The 22488-nt window shown below is 40.9% G+C and overlaps 1 protein-coding gene across 2 annotated transcripts in view; it reads left to right on the top strand.

The window, feature by feature from the left end:
* Window positions 1-2101: 2101 nt before the first annotated feature.
* The window catches only part of TTC39B (tetratricopeptide repeat domain 39B), a 427267-nt gene continuing 406880 nt past the window's right edge, over window positions 2102-22488 (top strand). For both annotated transcript variants that reach the window (XM_053702578.1, XM_053702579.1), the window contains exon 1: window positions 2102-2416. In XM_053702578.1, the coding sequence (XP_053558553.1) occupies window positions 2381-2416 (36 nt within the window). In that variant the 5' untranslated portion in view covers window positions 2102-2380. The remainder of the gene's footprint in view (window positions 2417-22488) is intronic.

Genomic DNA, 22488 nt, shown 5'->3' with positions numbered 1-22488 from the left:
ACACTTAGATAACTTCAAAAACCCTTCTAAACTTTATTGCACTGAAAACAGCAACGTTATTCTTACCAACCATAATGTCAAGACGGTCGTAACCCCCTAAAGGCTCTGGACACAATACCCTTGCTGAGTCTGTATCTCCAACCCATCTATCTGACTTCAGGGAACCCCGATGGGAGTCATAAAATGATCAATTACCCCTGGCCAAGTTCCATAACTCTTAAACTTAAAATGGGCTAGCCCCCCCCCCCCCCCACGCTGTGACAATTTAGAAACAACTTCACTACAACTAGTCTCTAAATTGGGGTGGTTGGAAGGAGACTTCTCAATAATGTATAATTATTGTGTCTGCTCTTTTCCTGCTCAAACTCCACTTCAAACTAATCAACCAGTGCCAGCTTCCTCCCTGGTTTAAAGGCCCCCTCCCTCTTAGGCTATGCCTTCTGTCCAGGGGTCACCTTTATTCTTTAAAGAGGGACAAGTATGAAGCATGTAGTTTGTATATGGTATACTATGAGCAAAATTGATCAAAATTAGAATAAAAAAAACCCTCACAAATAATATCACCATATTTATGAAAGGTTATGCGCCAATAAAGTCACAACTTTTCATATATGCGAACAAATTGACTCGTGACCATTCGCAAGCCTTTGCTATATGAGAATAAATTGTCTGGAAATGCCTAATTCTTGTATTAATCTCATCTGGCATTTTAAAACGCCAGTATATATTCTCAGTTCTCATATATTTATGAAAAGTGGCGCATGTAATACTCACTGTTTTTAATCTCGACAATTTGTAGGTTGTGAGGTAGTGAAAAAAGGAGCGATGTTGTTTGTCTGGAGGGAAATGAAAACATTTCTTTTTCTTGTCGTAATGGCTGTATCTAGGGTTAGAAATCGCCCACAACAAGGCACAGAACCTGAAGAATAATAATTAACTAAATAACAAAAAAGGTATATACAGATTTATAAAAAAGTAAAATAATTTAAAGTGCAATTGAAGTAACTGTACTAAAAAGAACAAAGATAAGCTCCAACAAACGTGCAATCTTCCTCAATGAAAGAGAGCCAAAGATGGGGCAGAATAAAAATAAATTTAATGTACAAGAAATACCATTTGTACAATCACTTGATTAATTTATTCTGTTATAATAGGATAAAAAAAATCCATTTATTGGTGGCTAAAGTTAAGATTGATAAAAATAGTGAAAATTATATTTTCGCAAGAAAACTGGATCAGCCATTCGCTTGACATCGCAAAAAACTTTCGCCCAAAAATGTCACTATAATTTTGATAAATAATGGGGACAATTTTGGACTTTACACAATGCGAGCTATTGCGGAAATAATTGCGACTTTTTAGACACATTTTTTGTGGCTTAAAGGGACATGAAACCCCAAATTTTTATTTCATAATCTTTCATAATTTAGACAGAGAATACAATTTTAAACAACTTTCTAATTTACTTCTATTATCTAATGTGTTTCATTCTCTTGGTATAATTTGATGAAGGAGCAGCAATGCACTACTGTTTTCTAACTGAACACACGGATGAGCCAATGACAATCGTTATATATATGCAGCCACCAATCAGCAGATAGAACCTAGGTTCTTTGCTGCTTCTGAACTTACCTAGATAAACCTTTCAGCAAAGGATACAAAGAGAAGAAAGTAAATTAAATAATAGAGGTTAATTGGAAAGTTGATTAAAATTGTATTCTCTATCTGAATCCTGAAAGATTTTTTTTGGGTTTCATGTCCCTTTAATAAATGTTGCCCTAGATACTTCTCTCAGTTTCTGTCACACTATCACAAGCAATTTGTGACCCTCACCTACAGTTCTCACAGCTGAGAATCACTGTTCTATATGGATTACTTTTCTGAATAAATCCAGTTCTCTGTTTTTATTGAATTAGTTGCAAATTAAAGTATTTTCATAATTTCTAACATTACATACATGAAGTTTGATTAACCACTTCACCAGTCAATTAACTGAGCAGTAACTGTATTATTCCTCCTTAAGAGAGCAACATGACAGTGCCTGCGAGAGGAAATGGGCGGACCTAAACTCTCGGTAGTTGGCGAAATGGATACGAAGTCTGCAGGGAATACGGTCGGGCAAAGCACTCATTTAAATATTTCATTGGAAGGTGTGTTGTGGGAGGGAGTGGAAGAGATTTGATCCTAAGTAAAAAAGGAGGAGGAGGGCCAGGAAACTAGAGCTCAAGTGCATTGAGTGTATGAGCAAGTGGGAAGCACGACCAGCGGCAGATTCCTATTGAAACCATTGCTGTGGAAGTGACTCCAAATATAATAACAATACATGAAAAGAGTTTATATTTTACATTTATCCTTCTCATCTTAAGGAAAATAAGGAAACATGTCCCTTATGGCAAACGGAAACGTCGTTGATGAGGTATATATTGCATGTGTGTATAAGCTTTACAAGAGGCAACTTGTGATTACAGCTGTCAAAACCTTAGCACGCACAACGGAAAAGCTGCGGTATAAAGGATGCAAATGATGGTTTTATGAGACACGCAAAAGATAACCTGTGTTTGAGATCGTATGTGCCATTTACATGAGCAAAGCTGGAGGAGCTCCGTGAGATAAACATGGGAGTGGGAGTAGCGCTGTACATCGTATAGCTATACCCTTCCTCAATGCTTCCCACACATTTTATAACTAGAGCTCAGATGTAGCGTATTGTGTTGCTTGGCTTATTCACATGAGAAAGAACTAGAGGTTGTATTCCCTGGGCTGATTGTGCAACAGGTGTCAGTAGAATAAACAGACCCAAGAGTGAACTGAAGGTGTGAGGAGAAAGTGAAATTGCAGACTGGGTCCGATGTTGTGGTGTGTGTGTTTTTTTAATCTATACTAGTTTATTACCTCCAACATAGCATTTTGTTTTTAAAATTGCGTTTGTATAATAGGTATTAGTTTTCGATAAGAATGTTTAAAAAAAGTGTGTTCACTAAACCTTACATATTTAACAACAATATAAAAGAGGCATTTGATTTTTAATACCATGGCACCTTACTTTTATACCTGTGTTGTACAATCTATGGCACAAGAGCCACAATGTTTTCAGTGCATGTTTTAGCTGTTCCTACTCTTAATCAAATGTGCTGGTCGCACATTCACTGTGATTTGCCAGTTTTAACTGTATGTGTATCTCTATATTTTTATATATATATATATAAATAAAATCTATATCTCTTAAAATCTGTACAATGTAATTTTGCATTGCTTGGGCACACCACTTGCGTGTAAAAATGTTGTTTTAACTTTTATGAGGCCACTTAGAGACAGATATAAATGATCTCATATCATGCAATCAGGTTTATGCAAGTAAGACTGTTAGGATTCTGCGTTCTACAGTACGCCAGTGTTTCTAGGGAAGTGGAAAAACTACAACTGTCAGATTAACACTGTGGGAAAAAGAAATAATAAACTTTGCAATGTGCTTTTTGTTTTTGTTTTTTTTTCTTCCTTCCCCCCTCCCCACTGTGTATAATAAAACATTTTGGGCTAGGTTACAAGTGGAGGGGTAATTTTATTGCGCTCCTCTAAACGGGCAAATTCGCCCATTTGTGGGCGCACAATATATAACCAGCCAGTACAAGTGGCTGGTTAATGCTACTACAAGCTTGTGGCAGAAATGAGCGCTCCAAAAATTTACAAGAGGTCAGACCTCTGGTTAGATTTAAAAATATCCCCTAATTGCCCCCGAAATGGTAGCATGTGGGTGGGTTGTGTTTTTTTTTTTTTTTTTTTTTTTTTTTTAGAACTGCACAAAGCAGTTTTTAGAGGTTAGTGTGCAGGTATGGGGTACTAGAAAAAAATGGCACTGAAAAGTGCCTTTACATTGCAGTCTATGGGGACTGTGTGTTCACTGTAAATATGTGTATATAAACCTATTAACCTATAGCTAGGTTCTCAGCCTTGTCTGACGGCATGAGAACGAGGCTCCCGTTGGAGCCTATGAAAGCGTGTTCTTGTGAGCGCAAAGCTTCCCTGCAATCGCATTTGCATTGCGCTCAACTTGTAACACCAACGCACTTTTGCGCAAATATTGCGCTTGCTTAAGCAATATTTTGTGCTCCACTCGTCATCTGGACCTTTGTGGGCGTTTAGCAATGCAGACATACACTATGTCTAAAGAAACTAAAGACCAACCTAGAAAATGAAAGTGTTTTATTTCAAGTCTGGTTAGTATTTTATCTCACTTAAAGTGAAGGTAAACTTTAGTGAATGAGAGCCTGTGTGTGGTTTTTTTTGTTGTTTTTTTTTTTAAAAATCCTATTAAAAACAGGGGCACTTTCATTCATCAAAGTTTACAAATCAACCAATTTGATTAAAAACTTACCTTTGTTTGTTTTCACAGCTACAGCAGCATTCCCCTCCTGGAAATCCTCTCTTCACACGTCGGCAATGACTAATCTGCCTTCCTCCAATCACGGCTTTCCCCCAGGGTGGTTATTGCCTAAGGCCATGCTGTGATTGGAGGAAGCCTGATTAGTCATTGACGTGTGAAAAGAAGATTTCCAGGAGGGGAAAGCTGCTGTAGCTGTGAAAAGAAAAAAAGGTACGTTTTTAATCAAAACGGCTGATTTGTAAACTTTGATGAATGAAAGTGCCCCTGTTTTTAATAGTATTTTTAAAAAACAGACTTTCATTCATCAAAGTTTACCTTCACTTTAACTGTAGCCAATTGTTAGTTGTAAAATAATTTGAGATACAGTATAAGTAATCACATAACTGGTTTATGCAATTTGTAACATTTTTGCAAAATACTTAGGTTACAGAATATGTTTCTGTCAAGGGACCATGGGCCAAGCACAATTTTTACACACAAGCATGATTTGTTTAAAGTGATGCTAAACTTGATCAATCTACTCAATAACATTTTAAATATCTTTTAAAATGGAACCTTTCATTCATGAATTCTTTTTTTATTTATATTTTAAATCGCCAAATAAACGTCTATTGTGTTTTATATTTCTGATTTCCCCCCCCCCCCCAAATGATTTGTGTGCCTAAACCTGAACTTACAATAAAAAAAAAAAATGCCCCATTCACTTGAATGTGCATGTGCTTTTCATTTGTCGTGATCCCTGACTCTGGGCGTGTTTATCTTTTTGGAACAGGTAATCCCCTGCTTATGTCATTCAGATATTATACTAAGGTGTAAGCAGCGGTCTATTGAAATAGCGCAGCGGTGCTTATAAATACTTACTAAGTATGTTTGCCAACAAAAACTTTATTACACAAACGCTTGTTCATAAAGGGGAATTGTGCTCTGTTGTGCTGCACGCTCTCGTTTGCATCCGCTCCTGTCTGATATGTTAACAATGAATCCTGTGATTCATTGTTTATATTGAAGCCGATGGTGACAGAGGGCGCATGGGCGGGTTTCTCACACTCTGGACCACTCATTATTCTCTATGTGGATAGCGGGTTGTGCCTCTCTACGCCACACACACTCTGAAAAGGGAAAGATGAGGGGTAGAGGAACAAGAAGAGCGAGGTGAAATTAAAAAGTAAAAAAAACAAAAAAACTTGTAATATAAAGATGTTATGAAATGTATAACTATTGTATATTAAAAGTACATTACCAACCAACACTATGCATATAAATAATATGTAATACGTTTATAATTTGGAAAAATCACTTAACTTTTATATCTTGTAAATTTTGCAGAGTGCCGATCCTACAAAAATTCTGGGAACGGCATAGTGCAGCTTAATTTTATTACAGCTAATCACTGCATTAGAATTAATGAATCTACAGAGCCGGACACATGAGAAATAAAGTCATGTGATTGTCAGTGATGACGACGGGAGGGCCAATGAGCATATTATTATTATTATTATTATTATTATTATTTATTTTGTAGAGCGCCAACAGATTCCGCAGCGCTATAAACAAAGTACAACAAAACAATTATATGGCTCAAATGGGTAGAGGGCCCTGCCAAGAGTTGCACTGTGGTAGTCAGCTCTTAAGACGGTGATCTACAAACAGCTGGACTCTTAGGCTTACATGCTAAGGGGGTTCATGGGATAGCGATTGAGGAGAGGAACTGGTATAAAGAAAGGTTAGCATAGGTTGTATGCATCCCTGAACAGTAGAGTCTTTAGGGAGAGCTTGAAGCTTTCAAAATTAGTGGAGAGTCTTGTGGAGCGAGGCAGAGATTTCCACAAGATGGGAGCAAGTCTAGAGAAGTCCTGTAAATGGGAGTGTGAGGCGGTAACTAGAGGAGGAGAGTAGGAGGTCATGAGCAGAGCGAAGGGGACGGGAGGGAGAGTATCTGGAGACAAGGTCTGAGATATAGGGGGGAGCAGTGCAGTTGTATGTCAGAGTAAGAATTTTGTGTTTGATCCTAGAGGCAAGAGTAAGCCAGTGAAGGGATTGGCAGAGAGGTGCATCAGATGAAGAGCTACATGTAAGGAAGATTAGCCTGGCAGAGGCATTCATTATGGTTTGTAAAGGAGCTAGGCAGCAGGTGGGGAGACCAGAGAGGACAGAATGGCAGTAATCGAGGCAGGAAAGGATGAGAGAGTGGATTCAAATCTTAGTTGTGTTTTGTGTAAGGAAGTGTCTAATTTTTAGAGATGGTTTTTAAGGTGGAAGCGGCAGGCTTTAGCCAAGGACTGAATGTGAGGAGTGAAAGAAAGATCTGAGTCAAATGTGACACTGAGACATCGGGCATGCGGGGTAGGGGGAATGATGGAGTTGTCTACAGTTATAGAGAGATTGGGGGTGGAGATTTTGGAAGAAGGGGGGAAAATAAGGAGCTCAGTTTTGGAGATATTTAGCTTGAGGTAGTGAGAGGACATCCAGGAAGAGATGTGAGAAAGACGGTTAGTGACACGGGTTAGCATGGAAGGAGATTGGTCTGGTGCAGAGAAGTAGATTTGGGTGTCGTCGGCATACAAATGATATTGGAAATTGTGGGACTTTATTAGGGAACCTAGTGATGATGTATAGATTGAGAAGGGGACAGAGCCTTGCAGTATTCCGACAGAAAGTGGTGACTGGGCAGAGGAGGCCCCAGAGAAGGCTACACTAAAGGTACGGTTTGACAGGTAGGAAGAGAGCTACGAGAGGGCTGTGTCACAGATGCCGAAGGATTGGAAGGTTTGGAGCAAAAGAGGGTGGTCAACAGTGTCAAAGGCTGCGGACAGATCAAGGAGGATAAGCAGAGAAAGGTAGCCTTTTGATTCTGCCGTAAGTAGGTCGTTGGTAACCTTAACAATTGCTGCCTCTGTGGAGTGATGGGGATGAAATCCAGATTGCAGTGGGTCAAGGAGGGAGTTTGATGTAAGGAAATGGGATAGGCGTGCATATACTAGTTTTTCAAGAAACTTTGAGGTAAGAGGGAGGAGGGAAATAGGGTGGTAGTTGGATGGGGAGGTGGGATCAAGGGAGGGTTTTTTGAGGATAGGTGTGACTAGTGCATGTTTCAGAGTTGAGGGAAATATACTGGTGCTGTGAGAGGTTGAAAATGTGTGTGAGTATAGTGGTAATGGTAGCAGAGAGGGAGAGGAGTAGCTGTGAGGGGATAGGGTCAAGGGGACAGGTAGTGTGGTGAGAGCGCAGTATAAGTGCTGAACTGTTACACATACAAAGAACAGATCATTTAAAAAGCTATTATACAGATAATATACCATAATACACAAAAAAGAGGATCACTAAAATGATAAAATCATTTAAGAAGTATTTGAGGATGTCTCCTCATTTATACATCCAAGTGACCACTCGATTGACATGGACCAAGTCCAATATAAATTTAATTGTTCAATATAGTTCTTCCAGTGTTTCATACTTTGTGCCACTGTTCTAATCAGAGACTGGTCACGTGGCCTCACCTAGACAAATCCGAGCATCACAAACCTGGCAACTGTGTAACCACTTTATATTGGCATCTCTTCTAACAAGCAATAGGTATACACCTCACCGCTGTTGTCTCCAGTGACTAGTCATGCGATCTCAATCAGACCAATCCGTTTCCCACTCTTGGCTGCTGAGTTGTGTATAATTACACTCTATATCAGCGTGACTGCTAGATAGAACACTGTGACCTTAGGGGTAACGTTCTACACATGCGTGCGCTACTGTGCACAATCACAACATGACTGAGTCACGTAGGGCTTGGAAATTATTAAATATTCAGAAGAATTTAACCCCTTGGCAGCCGAGGACGTGGTTTTTTTTTTTTTTTTTTTTTTTTTTTTTGGCAACCGATGCAGAGGGGGCCACTCGGTGGCGTGGGAGGGATATAAGGGAGGCGAGTGGGCGGCCCATCGCTGCAGATGAGTACCGCATCCGTTAGTGCCGGCAGAGGGAGTGCACAGGGGCGTATGCGCTCAAATGAGCGGGGTTCGAGCATGCGTTCCTGCTACTGTGATATATCTTCATGGAGGGGGGAAATACGTGTGGGAGACGAAGGTGGGGAGTGTATTGAGGGGTCAGATAAAAAAGTCAGTTTGGCACTCAGAGGGAATCGCCAGCCACTGAGCGGAACCACTCAAAGCCCCAAAACTATAATTCAACAATCAAGAGAAAGTGGAAGCAAATCCCCTTTTATTTATTTTTTTTTTATTTATTTTTTTGCAGGTCACAGCACAAATAAATGTAGTAGCAACAAATAAGGGTGTATACCAACGTTGCTGCTACATTTGTTTGTGCTGTGACCTGCAATAAAAAGATTTGCTGCCACTTTCTCATGTCTGAGTGTACCCAAGATGGTGACAAATAGGTAGAGGGAGGAGGGTTAGGGAGCTGTTGGGGGATCCTACACTGCAGAACTTAAGATGGCGGTGACAATTGTGGGGGAGGGAAGGGAGCTGTTTGAGGGGGATCATGGGGTGGGATGTGTCAGGTGGGAGGCTGATCTCTACACTAAAATTAACCCCACAAGCTACCTAATTAACCCCTTCACTGCTGGGCATAATACACGTGTGGTGCGCAGCGGCATTTAGCTACCTTCTAATTGCCAAAAAGCAATGCCAAAGCCATATATGCCTGCCATTTCTGAACAAAGGGTATTGCAGTGAGACACCTAAAGTTTGTGCAAAATTAACTATTTTTTTTTTAATTTGATTGCATTTGGTGGTGAAATGGTGGCATGAAATATACCAAAATGGGCCTAGATCAATACTTTGGGTTGTCTACTAAAAACAAATATATACATGAGAAGGGTTATTCAGGGATTCCTGACAGATATCAGTGTTCCAATGTAACTATCGCTAATTTTGAAAGAAATAATGGTTTGGAAATAGCGACTTGTACTTAATGCCCTATAACTTGCAAAGAACATGTAAACATTGGATATTTCTAAACTCAGGACACAATTTAGAAACTATTTAGCATGGGTGTTTTTTTGGTGATTTTAAATGTGTAACAGATTTTGAAAAGTTAGAAAAGGTGTTTTTTGTTGTGTGTGTGTGTTTTTTTTTTTTTTTTTTTTTTAGTAAGTTATAAGATTGAAAACAATGGTATCTTTAGAAAGTCCATTTAATGGCGAGAAAAACGGTATATAATATGTGTGGGTACAATAAATGAGTAAGAGGAAAATTACAGCTAAACACAAACACTGCAGAAATGTAAAAATAGCCCTGGTTCCAAAGGTCAACAAATGGAAAAGTGCTGTGTTCACTAAGGGGTTAATATAAGAAGAATAAAGATTTACATCATGTATTTAAGATTAACATAAATAATAATTTGAAGCTAATGCATTAAAAAAATGTTGGGTTTACTGTCCCTATAACAGAAACAGATTAAACATGTTGCATTGTTCACTGCAAACCACTTCAATAGTTTTATATTTTGTTCACAAAAACAGTTTGCCAACAATTTCTTGATATATACAATTATGTGAGATCTATCTATAATCACATCATTTTAAATCGGGCAGTGGTGTGGAGAATGAATAATGATGCAAGCTCCTCAGTACTCTAGATCCCTGTTGTCAGGGTGACAGAAAACCTGCAGCATAAAAGCAGGGATGTCATCTAGTTGGTATTATATGGCCTTTATATTTATCTCTCAGCTAGCCTGCTTTTACTGATTGCACAACAAACTGAAATGCTTTTCAGTTTTCTTAGACCGTTTGGGTATGCATCTTTTATTTATTTTACATACACATAATATTAAAATGCACCAAGAAAATATAGGAAGATGGTATAGCTTTTTAAATAAATATACCGATAATCTCGAAGTCTTAGTCTAAGGTGATTTTTAGTATTTTGTGATATGTCCAAATTTTACATCTTTATTAAATCTAAAATGTATTAATTCTTCTGATGGTGACCGTGAGAAAATTACCTCTCGACTGGTATATGAGAATGGCGCAGGTATATTACATCATTGTACTTTAAGGAAACTGCAAATGGCCTGCTACATGCGCAAAGTGGTGAGAGAGATTAAATATACAGTCTATTCCAGAGAATCAGAAGAAATTATTCAAGAACTAGAGGATTATGATAAAGAATGAGAAATTGAAAAAACAGATTTTATAGTAAAGATTGTTTCCAAAAAAATAATAGAGGTGGTGTACACTAGAGTAAAAGGTATGGAAAGGAAGCAACTACTGCGGATGAAGAGAGGTGTATAGCTACTTATGTTGAGGTGTTTGTTTTTCACTTCTGTATTTTACAAAGTTTGGACATTCCTCTTACAGGATCTAGTTTTGAGAAATAGTAGAAACCTAAATCTTAAACATTCTGGCAACAAGTAAGTTATTAATAGAGAAACAAGATAATGGGGCATATTTATCATATTTCCGGCGAGCCTTCATAACCTGTCCGCCTGCTCTGAGGCCGCGGACAGAAATCAACCCAATTGAATACGATCGGGTTGATTGGCACCCCCTGCTAGTGGCCGATTGGCCGCAAATCTGCAGGGGGCGATATTGCACCAGCAGTTCACAAAAACTGCGTGGGCAATGATAAATGCCGACAGCGTATGCTGTTCGCATTTATCGATGTGTAGCGGACCTGATCCGCAATATCGGATCATTTCTGCTCGCACAAACATAAATATGCCCCAATGTATGGTATGTTTGTTGAAAAGTATATGAACCCACATAAGGAATATAGAAGACGGGGACTTGCCAATGCAGATGAAACGTTTCATTGGCAGCATATAAGCATTAGAGCAAGAGCGAAAATTGCCATTAGAAAGCTGTTCTATCTTCCCCTTACAGGCCCATTTATCAAAGGGCTTGCGGACCTGATCCGACACTGCGGATCAGGTCCGCAAGACCTCGCTAAATGCGGAGAGCAATACGCTCTCCGCATTTAACATTGCACCAGCAGCTCACAAGAGCTGCTGGTGCAACGCCGCCCCCTGCTGACTCGCGGCCAATCGGCCGCCAGCAGGGAGCTGTCAATCAACCAGAACCGTATTCGATCGGGTTGATGTCTGGCGATTCCTGTCCGCCTGTTCAGAGCAGGCGGACAGGGTTATGAAGACTCGCCAGAAACACGGCCCTTCAAGCTCCATACGGAGCTTGATAAATGGGCCTGTTAGTGTTTTAGTATTTGTTAAAGGGACACTGAACCCATATTTTTTCTTTTGTGATTCATATAGAACAAGCAATTTTAAGCAACTTTCTAATTTACTCCTATTATCAATTTTTCTTCGTTCTCTTGCTTTCTTTATTTGAAAAAGAAGACATCTAAGCTAAGGAGCCAGCCAATTTGTGGTTCAGAACCATGGACAGCACTTGTTTATTGGTGCTGTCCAATCAGCAAGGACATCCCAGGTTGTTCACCAAAAATGGGCCGGCATCTAAACTTAAATTCTTGATTTTCAAATATAGATAACAAGAGAATAAAGAAAATTTGACAATAGGAGTAAATTAGAAAGATGCTTAAAATTGCATGCTCTATCTGAATCATGAAAGAAATTTTTTTGGGTACAGTGTCCCTTTAAACACTGGTCAGAATGGATCGTGACGTAGGGGTGGGCGTGCTCTGGCCTGTATATCTATGTCAGCAGTAAGGTGGGCTGTCTAAAGCCTCTGACGAAGCAGATTCCCCGTGAAATGTGATAGGTCACGCCGATGCTGGGCATCTGGCGGTTCTTGTTAACATTTGTTTGTGTAACTTTCTGGTAAATATACCGATTAGGCAGAAACTAGGGACACACTACACCATTAGTGTATGTGTGGTGACTCTGATAAGCCTAGGTATTCAACCATTTACTTTTTCGGCCATTTAAGTGGGTACTAACGATATTAATCATTACTATTGAGCAGTGACAACAGTATACCTTGCAAGCCTGAGGGAGAAAAACCTTGGATTACAACTAACCCATAGGAGCTGCACCTTTAACTTGTACACTTGTGCCTGCATCTTACCTCATTTGATTGAGGGCTCTTTTGTGAGTACCCATTTGTATGGGAAATTTATCTTCTGTAAAAAAGTGTTTAACTGTATTAAAATGTATTGCACTATAAGAAGTGCTTTTGTGCACTTGATTTTTTTTTAGAAAATATATATATATTCCCCCCCCCCCCCAAGATTTACTTCTCTTATGTATATTAGTCTCCCTAAGGGTTATGGGGGGGGGGCAACCAGACGTGGACCCCCTGCTCACTGTGCTTGGAGGGATATAGCTGCACCTCCACTAATAAGGCGCCTTTAGGCCAAAATATACGTCTGGGGTTAGCTGTACAAATCCTTTGTTCAGAAGAGAATTGCCTGGTATTTGGGGACTAGACTGTCCTTTTCGGATGGGGTCAGGCTTATATACTTAAGTAAAGTTCTCTACTTCTGTGGAAAGTACAGATTGGGAAGAAAGAAGCTGAAACTTGGGTGTGTACCATACCATAGGGTGGGCTATTAAGCACCATCTGTTCCCAGTTCAGCATTTCTCTTATGTATTAATTAATAAGATATACAGTAAGTCCCCTACTTACAATCTTTCAAAGATACAAACATGGGTTTGCATGTCAAATCACGGAAGTTCCGTTTTTGTTCACTCTATGCCTGTGTTACTATACAAGGTATGATTAAAAATGTTTTCTTTACAGTATTGTTTGTTTTTTATGTACTACTGTAATTTGTGTAATAACTATTATAAAGTGAGGTTTATAATACTTTTCACACAAATTACAATACAGTTGGACTTACAAACATGCTCCCGGAACTGAACTTGTTTGTAAGTAGGGGACTTACTGTACTGTGGTTTATTTATTTTTTTTAGTTACTAAAATTGCTGAAGTTGTTCATCAGTCTGTGTTGGACCGTTGCTTTCATATTACTGTCTCTTTAACCTCTGCAAAGGTGTTTTTTTTTTTTTTTTTAAGAGTTTTTTTATTTATAACCAGCAATATATACAATTGTACAAGTCTTTGACCTTAAGCGCCAGGCAGGGCACAATATAATATAGCATGCATAAAGACCTCTATTATACACAATTAGTTCCTTATTATCATTGTGTTGTACATATTGCTGGGATTTTCAACTTATTCACTACCAAAAAAAAAAAAAAAAAAAGGGAGTAAATTCCCCTCCCACCTGCAAAGGGGTTAATCACCTAGTTACAGTTGGCTCCAGAGCAGCAATACTCTTCTGGGAGCTAGCTGGTCATTGGTGGCTATACTGTCTGTTATTGTCTCACTAGATAAGTTCAGCCCAGTCTGGCCCTGCCAGTCCCAGTAGTGCATTGTTGCTTTGGTGCTGATTTTTAACTTTCTCTTTATCCCATTTGTAGTTGTTAAACATAAGGGTTGATTGCAGTCTTTTAGAAAAAAATATATTAACTGATTCCCATAGACTTTAATAGTAATTTTTTTTTTAATTAAAAAGATTAGAATCAACCACATAGTTGGATCATTTTCTTATTGCACTATTACTACCATATAGCATGTCAGCTTTTTTTTTTTTTTTTTTTGCCCTTTTATACCATTGTTCCTAGAGATAAGATATATATTTTACCATCCTAAGTCAAGCAGCATTAGAAAAAGGAAAGCCAGTCATTGTGATTTGGTCGCTATGACAACAGTGTTGAAATAGGCGTGAACAGTGAGAAAGGCTCTGAACCAGGGAACACCTGTAAACCATGTAATGCCTCACCCACTTGGTTACCCAGCTTTTTAGTGAGTTAAACATGAGAAGAAAGCTGTCGGAATACTGTGGAGTATGACAGACTATTAACAAAGATCTGGCCGTATAAGTAATGAACACGACTAGACAGTGTGTGGGATATTTAAAGGCTGCTTTGTGGGGTTTCCCTGAAGGATTCCCCTCTACACCATATGTGTGCTAATATCCAGAATAAGTATATATTTTTTTTTTTTTTAAAACTTTTATTTATACCACATGAGAGAGAAGTAGGCACAAAAAATGAAAAAACAATAACAGCATTGAAATGCAGTACATACAAAGAAAGTAAGTACATCACAACCCATACAGGGCTTAGGCCCCTTCATCATATAAAGAAGTTCCTTTAAGTGTGGTTCAATAGCCCTGCATCAGGGCGTCTTAAAAGTCAAAGTTCATGCCTCCTCTCCTCACCTTTTTCCTCTTTTCCTTTAAATATTTTCAATAAACAACAACAATAAACAAGAAAAAGAAAACAAAATCAAACAAAATCAAACAATCAAAGAAATAAATAAGAAAATAAAGGGAGAGGGGGGGGGGAGTGCCACCAGAGGCTGTGGCATCCCTTACTTACCCGGAGCTCCCCTGGACCGCCAGCCGTATCTTGGTGTACTGAGGTAGTAGGTATGAGGGGCAGATTATGTTGGAATGTACCTGTCTATCGTGCGGTTATGTTAGAAAAACACCACTTCCCCCTAAGGTTTTCCTTCAAGATGAAATCACTGCTTCTAAACGGGTATAGGACACGCTCCCTGACAGCATCTGGTAGGTGTAGTAGATATGGTTCCCATTTCTTTATATACTTAGCTATCCTTTGTTCGACGTTTCCCCTAACATCCGCTTGTTCTATGAGCATCTGGGTGTGTATCTTGGTAAGTAGCTTTTGGAAGGGTGGAGAAAGGTTTTCTGCCCAGTGTTGTAAGATCATTTGCTTTGCAGTCAAGATAGATATAGAGACAAAAGTGTCATAGGGGCTGGCAGCGTGTTCTGGGAGCAGAAACAGAACTCTTTGTGCCGAAAGATGGACTCGAGTTTTGGTGACTTTAGAGAGCCAGTAGGTTAGTTTACCCCAGAACCACTGTAGCTTAGGGCAGTCCCAGAATAGGTGAATCCAGTCAGGATTCGCATAGTTACACTTAACACATACATCTTGTGCTCCTGGGATCCATTTGGCCCTGAGAGCTGGAGTAATGTAGGCTTGTTGCAAAATTTTGGTATGTGTCTCTCTTAGGTTTGCTGATAAGGTAATAGATCTAACTTTTGTTAAACTGTTTAGGAGCCCTTCATCATCAATCTGTATGTTTCTACATCTGGACCATTTTGATGCTAGTTTTTGGGTGGCAAGGGTGTCAAAGTGTCTTAATACTAGGTTATATGTGTTTGCCAGCCCGTAAGAACCCTGTTTAGCCAGTGAGCATAGTGCAGTCAGGTTATTGTTTTCTGTGTGTAGGAGACCATCAGTTTTTAATTGCGTGACATAGTGCCTGCACTGTAAGTATGCAAATCTATGTGTGTTTGGGAGCGAGTATGTATTTTTTAGATCTTGAAAGGAGTGGATCGTAAGAGTAAGGGGGTTAAATAATTGCCCGATTTTGGTAAGACCCTTTTCCTGCCACATCCGAAACACTTCAGTAGTGTAACCAGGCAAGAAGGAGAGATTGCCCTGAATTGGGAGGAATTTGCTAGCAGTAAATTGTATACCCCATAACTTGCCCAGCTTGGCCCATACTCTCAATGGGTCTCTAAATAAAATATGTTGTTGGATTTTTAAGGGTAAAGAGTTAGGCCTGGCGTGTGGCAGGAAGGCTAGGTGCATTGGGTATGTTATGCTAGACTCTAAGGTAGGGGTCGTAAATTGTCCATTCCCTGTCAGCCAGTCTAGTACTACTTTAGTGAGGGTCGCCCAGTTATACCAGGCAATGTTTGGAAGGCGTAGTCCTCCCTTCTCATATGGCATGGCTAAGGTCAATCTATTTATTCTTTGTTTCTTACCTTGCCAGATGAATTGACCTAGTGCAGATTGAAGTGTTTTAGTGTCTTTATGAGTTAGCAATAAGGGTAGCATTTGTAGGGGGTAGAGTATCTTGGGTAGAGCTATCATTTTAAAAAGGTGTATTCTGCCAGTCAATGACAGTGGAAGTCCGCTCCATCCCTGCAGTGAGTCTCTAACAGTCTGAATCATCTTACCTATGTTTAGGGGGTATAGTTTGGAGGGGTCGACGTGTACTTGTATACCCAGGTATTTAAACGTGCCCTCTGTCACTTTGAGTCCACTGTTTAGTAGTATGTTATGTGTAGTGTTTTTAAGCCAAGTTAGCTCTGATTTATCCCTATTAATTTTATAACCGGAGAATGATCCGAAGCCGTCAATAATTTCAATAAGTTTGGGTATATTGACCTCTGGGTTGCCTATAAACAAGAGGAGATCGTCAGCGTAAAGCGAAAGATGTTGTTTAATTCCGTTAATCTCTAGTCCCTCACTGTGCTGTCGAATGTAGCAAGCCAAGGGTTCTATGGCCAAGTCGAAGAGGAGGGGCGACAGGGGGCATCCCTGTCGGGTTCCCCTCTGTAGGGCAAAGGAGGGAGATAATCCACCATTGATAATCAGTGAGGCCTTGGGGGCTGAGTATAGCTTTTGGATAAGGGTAAAAAAGGCGCCCGTGACACCAAATTGTGTCATGGAGGAGTATAAATGGTCCCACTCAATTCTATCAAAAGCCTTTTCGGCGTCTAACGCCAAAAGGCAAGCATCAGGCAAGGTAGAGTCTGTGTCTGAGTGGGTATCGTACCAGTAATGAGCGGACACCGCCAATGTCTTTCTAAGATTTACTACAGATGAGCGTCCAGTAATGAATCCCGTTTGGTCTGGATGCACCAACGAGGGTAGGACAGTAGCCAGTCTGTTAGCTAGTATGGTCGTTAGTAGTTTATAGTCGCTGTTAAGCAACGAGATGGGTCTGTAGGAAGGGGTGAGTGTGGGGTCCCTGTCTGGCTTAGGGATAATACAGATATTAGCTTCAGTAAAGCGACAGTTGGGGCAAGTGTCATGCAGTAGGTATTCTGTGTATAGGGATGCTAATATGGGGCTAACCTCCTTTTCTAGAATCTTATAATATTCTGCTGGCAGCCCATCAGGGCCTGCCGCTTTGTGTAGTTTGAGTCGCTTAATCCCCCTAGAAACTTCCTGTTGGGATATTGGGGCATTTAAATTTTCTCTCTGTTCATCTGTGAGAGAGGGAACTACAAGGTCTCTCCAGAACGCAGTTTTTCTTCCCACATCTATGTTTTGTTGGGAATATAAAGTTTGATAATATTTGACAAATTCGATCAGTATCTCTTCAGTCTGTGTTGTCAGTCCCGATGCCGTCCGAATAGCAGTAATGAATGACTTAGGATTGTGGGTTTTGACTAAGTTGGCTAGCAATTTGCCCGCTTTGTTACCATGTCTGTAGAAGTGTCCTTGTCTGTAGATAGTGTGTCTATGGTCTTGTAGCTCTAAAAAGGTGTCTCTGGTTCTCTTTAGATCATAATATGTTTGTCTCGTTATATGGGAGGGTTTAGAAAGATAGTGGTTGTATGCTTCTGTTAGTCGCGTTAAGAGGTCACTGTCCGTCTGTCTGGAAAGTTTATTGGTATGCGCCACAAAGGCAGTAATATGGCCCCTCAGAACTGCCTTAGAGGTATGCCATAAGAGATCTAGGTTATCTAAATGTTGGTTATTATCTGAGAGGTAGTGCGTCCATGCCTGCGTAAGACACTGACGGAAGCCTATATTATTATACAGGTGGGAGGGGAATCTCCATGATTTTTTTGATTGGTTATGCTTTACCGGTTGCAGTTTTATATGTATTGGGGCATGATCTGATATCGTGACTTGACTTATTGTGGGGGAATGAATTTGGGGCGACAAAGCAGCCGAGGTCAGGAAGAAGTCAATGCGTGATAAGGTACCATGTGACTTAGAAATGCAAGTATAGTCTCTCTGGTCTGGATTATGTATTCTCCATACGTCCGTCAGGCCTAGTGTTTCCTTGAATGTGTGCATTAGTCGGGTCTCCCTTTTATATCTGGATATGTCCTTATTGGTTGTGGCCCCTAGGGAAGGGTCCCTAAATCTATCTAGTGGGAGTGTTTGTGCTAGGTTAAAATCTCCTCCAATTATTAGAAGTGGGGTGTTGTAGGTAGCTAGTTTCGCTAGTAAGCTTGTCCAGAATGTAGGGCTATATGCATTAGGGCCGTAGACATTACACAGAATATAGGTAGTAGTTTGAATACGCATTGTTGTAATTAGGTATCTGCCTCCACTGTCAACCTCCGTATCTGTGAAGGAGATCGGTAGTCCCTTCCTAACCAGGACCGCCACTCCTCTTTTCCTACCCTCTGTTGGTGTGTAGAGAATTTGACCCACCCATCTAGATTTAAGTTTCTCATGTTCACTAGCAGACAGTCTAGTCTCCTGAATCAATGCTATGTCAGACCTAAGTGTGTTGAGGTGTTGGAGTATCATGCTCCTCTTCGCTGGGGATGTTATCCCTCCCACATTCCAAGAGGTAACCTTATAATTTATTGCCATGATGGAGTATTGATAATATGGGGCATGCTAGCCACCAAATGGGGGGCTCCATAAAGTTGTCTGTTGTGGGTGATTGTATGTGTATGAGGTGAGTGCGGGCAATAAAACTCACTGTGGATGTTAGACCTTGTAACTGCCAGCGGCTGACGAGTCCGTAGGTACCCCGGGTTTAATCTGAGAGAGAAAGGAGGAACAGTCATTAGCAATATTTCACAAGGCATACATGATGGCAATTTATCAGTACAATGCGAGTCATATCTCCCGCGTCCCACAGGTTGGGCCATGGTACAGGAGGTATTAAAGCCGAAAAACGAGAACATTCTTACTCTTTGGTCAACTTTGTCCCCTCCGCATATGGCATATGGGGTCCAACCGTTATAAGCGGTACAAGGAGAGGGGTGGGCATTTATGGGGGGAGTATCTCTCTTAGGTATCTGAGCATTATCCTGAGGGGTCAGATATAGTGTGATGGACGTAGGGGGGCGGTTAGACACGAAATTTACATTCCCTTCAACTAGCAGCAAGGCAGGTAGATTTGTAGACAGATTTGGTATTATGCGTATCAAATGCCGCCCAATAGGGAGGAAGGTATGCAGGGCCATATATGCGTTATTTCCAGTTATAGGCATGTAATCCATAGGGGACCACATACCCGCAGGGATATTAAAAGTTGGGGGCATAAGAGGTGGCCACATCGTAGGCAAAACAGAACATAAGGGTAACATAATGGCATGGTATAATAGCGTAGTGTAAACAGATATGGCAAGTAGTGCAGTAGTAGCATAAAACCAGAAACAAATCTGACACTGTGTGTGCCAGAAGTCGCTCAATGATGATAGGCAATGCAGGGCCATATATTCATTGTATTGTGCTATAGGCATGTAGTCCAGAAGGGACCATGCATTCATGAGGGTAGCAAAGGCTGGGAGCATAAGGGGCGACTGTATTGTGGGCAAAACAAAACATAAGGTGAACATAATAATGTGACATAACAGTATAATATAAACAGTTGTGGCAGGTAGTGCAGCAACAGTAATAAACCATATTAACTTTAGAGGTATAAATTTTTCAGTCCATTCCACTCCCCAAATGTATGGGGGAGCGGTGAAGGGCATAACTTTGTGTAAAATTAATGCCAGAAGATGGCTCCGGGTATGAGTGCCCTGCCATGGTACTCCTCCTGTTCTGGAGATCATCCAGGAGTCTCTCCTTCCATGGGAGAGCATTTGTAGTATGAGATTGTCCATAGTAAGACAAAAAAGGGGTTAGGAGATGGTTGTGCTTGGTCAGCGAACAGCACTTTGTTCCTCTGCATCCAGATACACCTGCAGTTCTTTAGGGGTGCGAAAGAACCTAGGTCCGGCAGGCGTCTGCAGTCTCAACTTAGCAGGGTATAACAAGGAGGCCTGTCTTCCTTCCTTATAGAGGCGGGAGCAGAGGGGGGCGAAATCCTTGCGTAATTTGGTTACTTCTGTGGAGAAGTCCTGAAAGATCAAGAGTTTTTTGCCTTCAAACATTAGGTCTCCTTTGTGGGCACGGTAAGCTCGCAGGAGTGCAAGCTTTTCCTGGTAGTTGAGGCACTTGAAGATTGTTTGGCGGGGTTTGGAGTTAGAAGTTTCCAGGCCGTTGTCTGGGCCTATTCGGTGTGCTCTTTCTATATCAAAAGGAAGGTGGTCTGGATTTATCCTGAGCATTTTAGGAAGAGTCATTGCTGTAAATTCTAGGAGATCTTTACCTTTCACAGATTCAGGTAGTCCTACTATTCTGAGGTTATTTCTCCGGCTGCGGTTTTCCAAGTCCTCCACTTTTTCTTGTAGAGCTTGGTTTTGGCGTAAGAGTTGTCGCACAGATGTGGTGGTAGATTCTTGTCGGTCTTCCACATCAGAGATACGCTGCTCCGCCTGTGTAAGTCTCGTAGAAAATTGACGGACCTCGCTGGTAAGTGTGTCCACACCTGCCTGGAGAGACTCCATTTTTGGCAAGAAAAAGGATTTGAGCTCTTGTAGGAGACCCGTGGGGTCCATGATAGGGGTATCTGAAGCCCTAGGAGGGGTCAAGGGGTCTGCATGTATTTCAACGGTGGCCTTTCTTTTGTCTAGCTGCTTGTTTCTGGAGGACATTTTCCCAGCCAGTGAATTGGGAACGGAGAGGAAGTACTGATCCAACTTCATACAAAGCACTATAATAATGCTGTTTAATAACAAGGAAAGTCAGATGTAATGTTGTTCAGTGACCTCCAGATGGTGCTGTACGACTATAGTTGCACAGCAATCAGCTATTTTACAGTCAGGCAGTGTTTTTTATCCAAATGCTAAGGCCTCACCTTATTATGTTGCACGATGTGGGGGCCACAGAAATTTTCCAAGTGTAGCAAGTCCCCCTGATATAAATGTGTAGAAGTTAGATTGTGGTATTGACAGTCCAGCATGTGATAGGGGCGCTCCTTACAGGCGTATAGATCTAACAGGTCAAAGAAAAAACTATGAGCCTGAATTTAAGAGGTAAACAGCAAGTGTCCCAGAGAGAGTCTCAGTGCTTGTATGTTATATGCAGTAATAACCCTTATGATAATGAGCAGAGTGGGCGAACCCTCAGCAGGCTTACCGGCCTTTTACTGTGGGTTTTTGAGGGCACAAGCTACCCCTCTGTTGATATCAGCCCTAGATGCGGCCCTCTCTATAGCTCCCTCAGGGCCCGGTAGCGGCGGTGGTGTGAGGGGGGGATTCTTTCAAGATGGCGCCCACAGTGTCACTCACCGACCCCCGGCTGTTGTTTGCTGCGTTTGGGTTTGTGTGCAGGTCTCGGGGGCTCAGTGTATCCCTCTGCTGGTTCCGACTTCAGAGGTGGTCCTCCTTTCGGCTCCTACAGAGTCCGGTGGCAACCGCTCTGCACAGTGAACCCTGCAAGATGGCGCCTGCAGCTAGAAGGCTTTGCGCGACGGCGCTTTTTAAGCTGTCCTTCCTCGGGCAAGGGCGATTTCAGGCCCTTCACGGTAGTCAGTCGGCTGGGGGCTAACTATCCAGCAAGACTTAATCGTGGGAAAACGGCTGGCAGCAATTAAAATAAGTTTAAATGTAGTAAGGTTACGGAGCTCTGCTTCCCTGCTGCCAGCCGTTAGTGCCGCCCACCGGAAGTCCAGAATAAGTATATTTTATTTATGTTCGGAAGGTTTTTATTGTGTGAGTGAATTTTTAAGCATTCAAGTTTTTGTTTTAAACTCTTTCCCCCCCCCCCCATCTAATTGTATACTGAACAAACCATTAGCTATAATCTTTGTGCCGTGCGCAAGTCATCATGAGCATCTTCAAAACTCCCAAATATCAAAAGTCTAATGTAGGGATGCACCGAAATTTCGGCCGCAGAAAGTTTCGGCCGAAAATTGCATTTTTGTTTTTCATTTTTTTTTTCCCGGTAAAATTGTGTAGAATATTTCAAATTTGATGCCAGCTTAGAGCTGCTGTTTGAGTTAATTACTTGACTTACTGTTTTGCATATAATAATAGTTTTCTAGGACTATACTTTATTTTGATAATTGTTACACAGAACTAAATAATAATACTAGCGATGCACCAAAATTTGGGCCGCCGAAAATGTACAATTCCAATTTCGGCCCAAAGAGGACCAAAATGGGTAAAAATGTACAGCCCTCCCCTGTTCTATTGCGTTAAATGTCTATCCTTAGCATAAGGTGAGCAGCACAGCACTGGCATGGTACACAGAGCGCACACACAAGTACCGTGACATGATGATATTTGAAACCAGCAATGCCCTTTTGGTTTCCTTCTAAAAAAAAA

The sequence above is a fragment of the Bombina bombina genome, chromosome 2, assembly GCF_027579735.1.
Source record: "Bombina bombina isolate aBomBom1 chromosome 2, aBomBom1.pri, whole genome shotgun sequence".
Taxonomy (NCBI): domain Eukaryota; kingdom Metazoa; phylum Chordata; class Amphibia; order Anura; family Bombinatoridae; genus Bombina; species Bombina bombina.
This window is presented reverse-complemented; position numbering and strand designations above follow the sequence as displayed.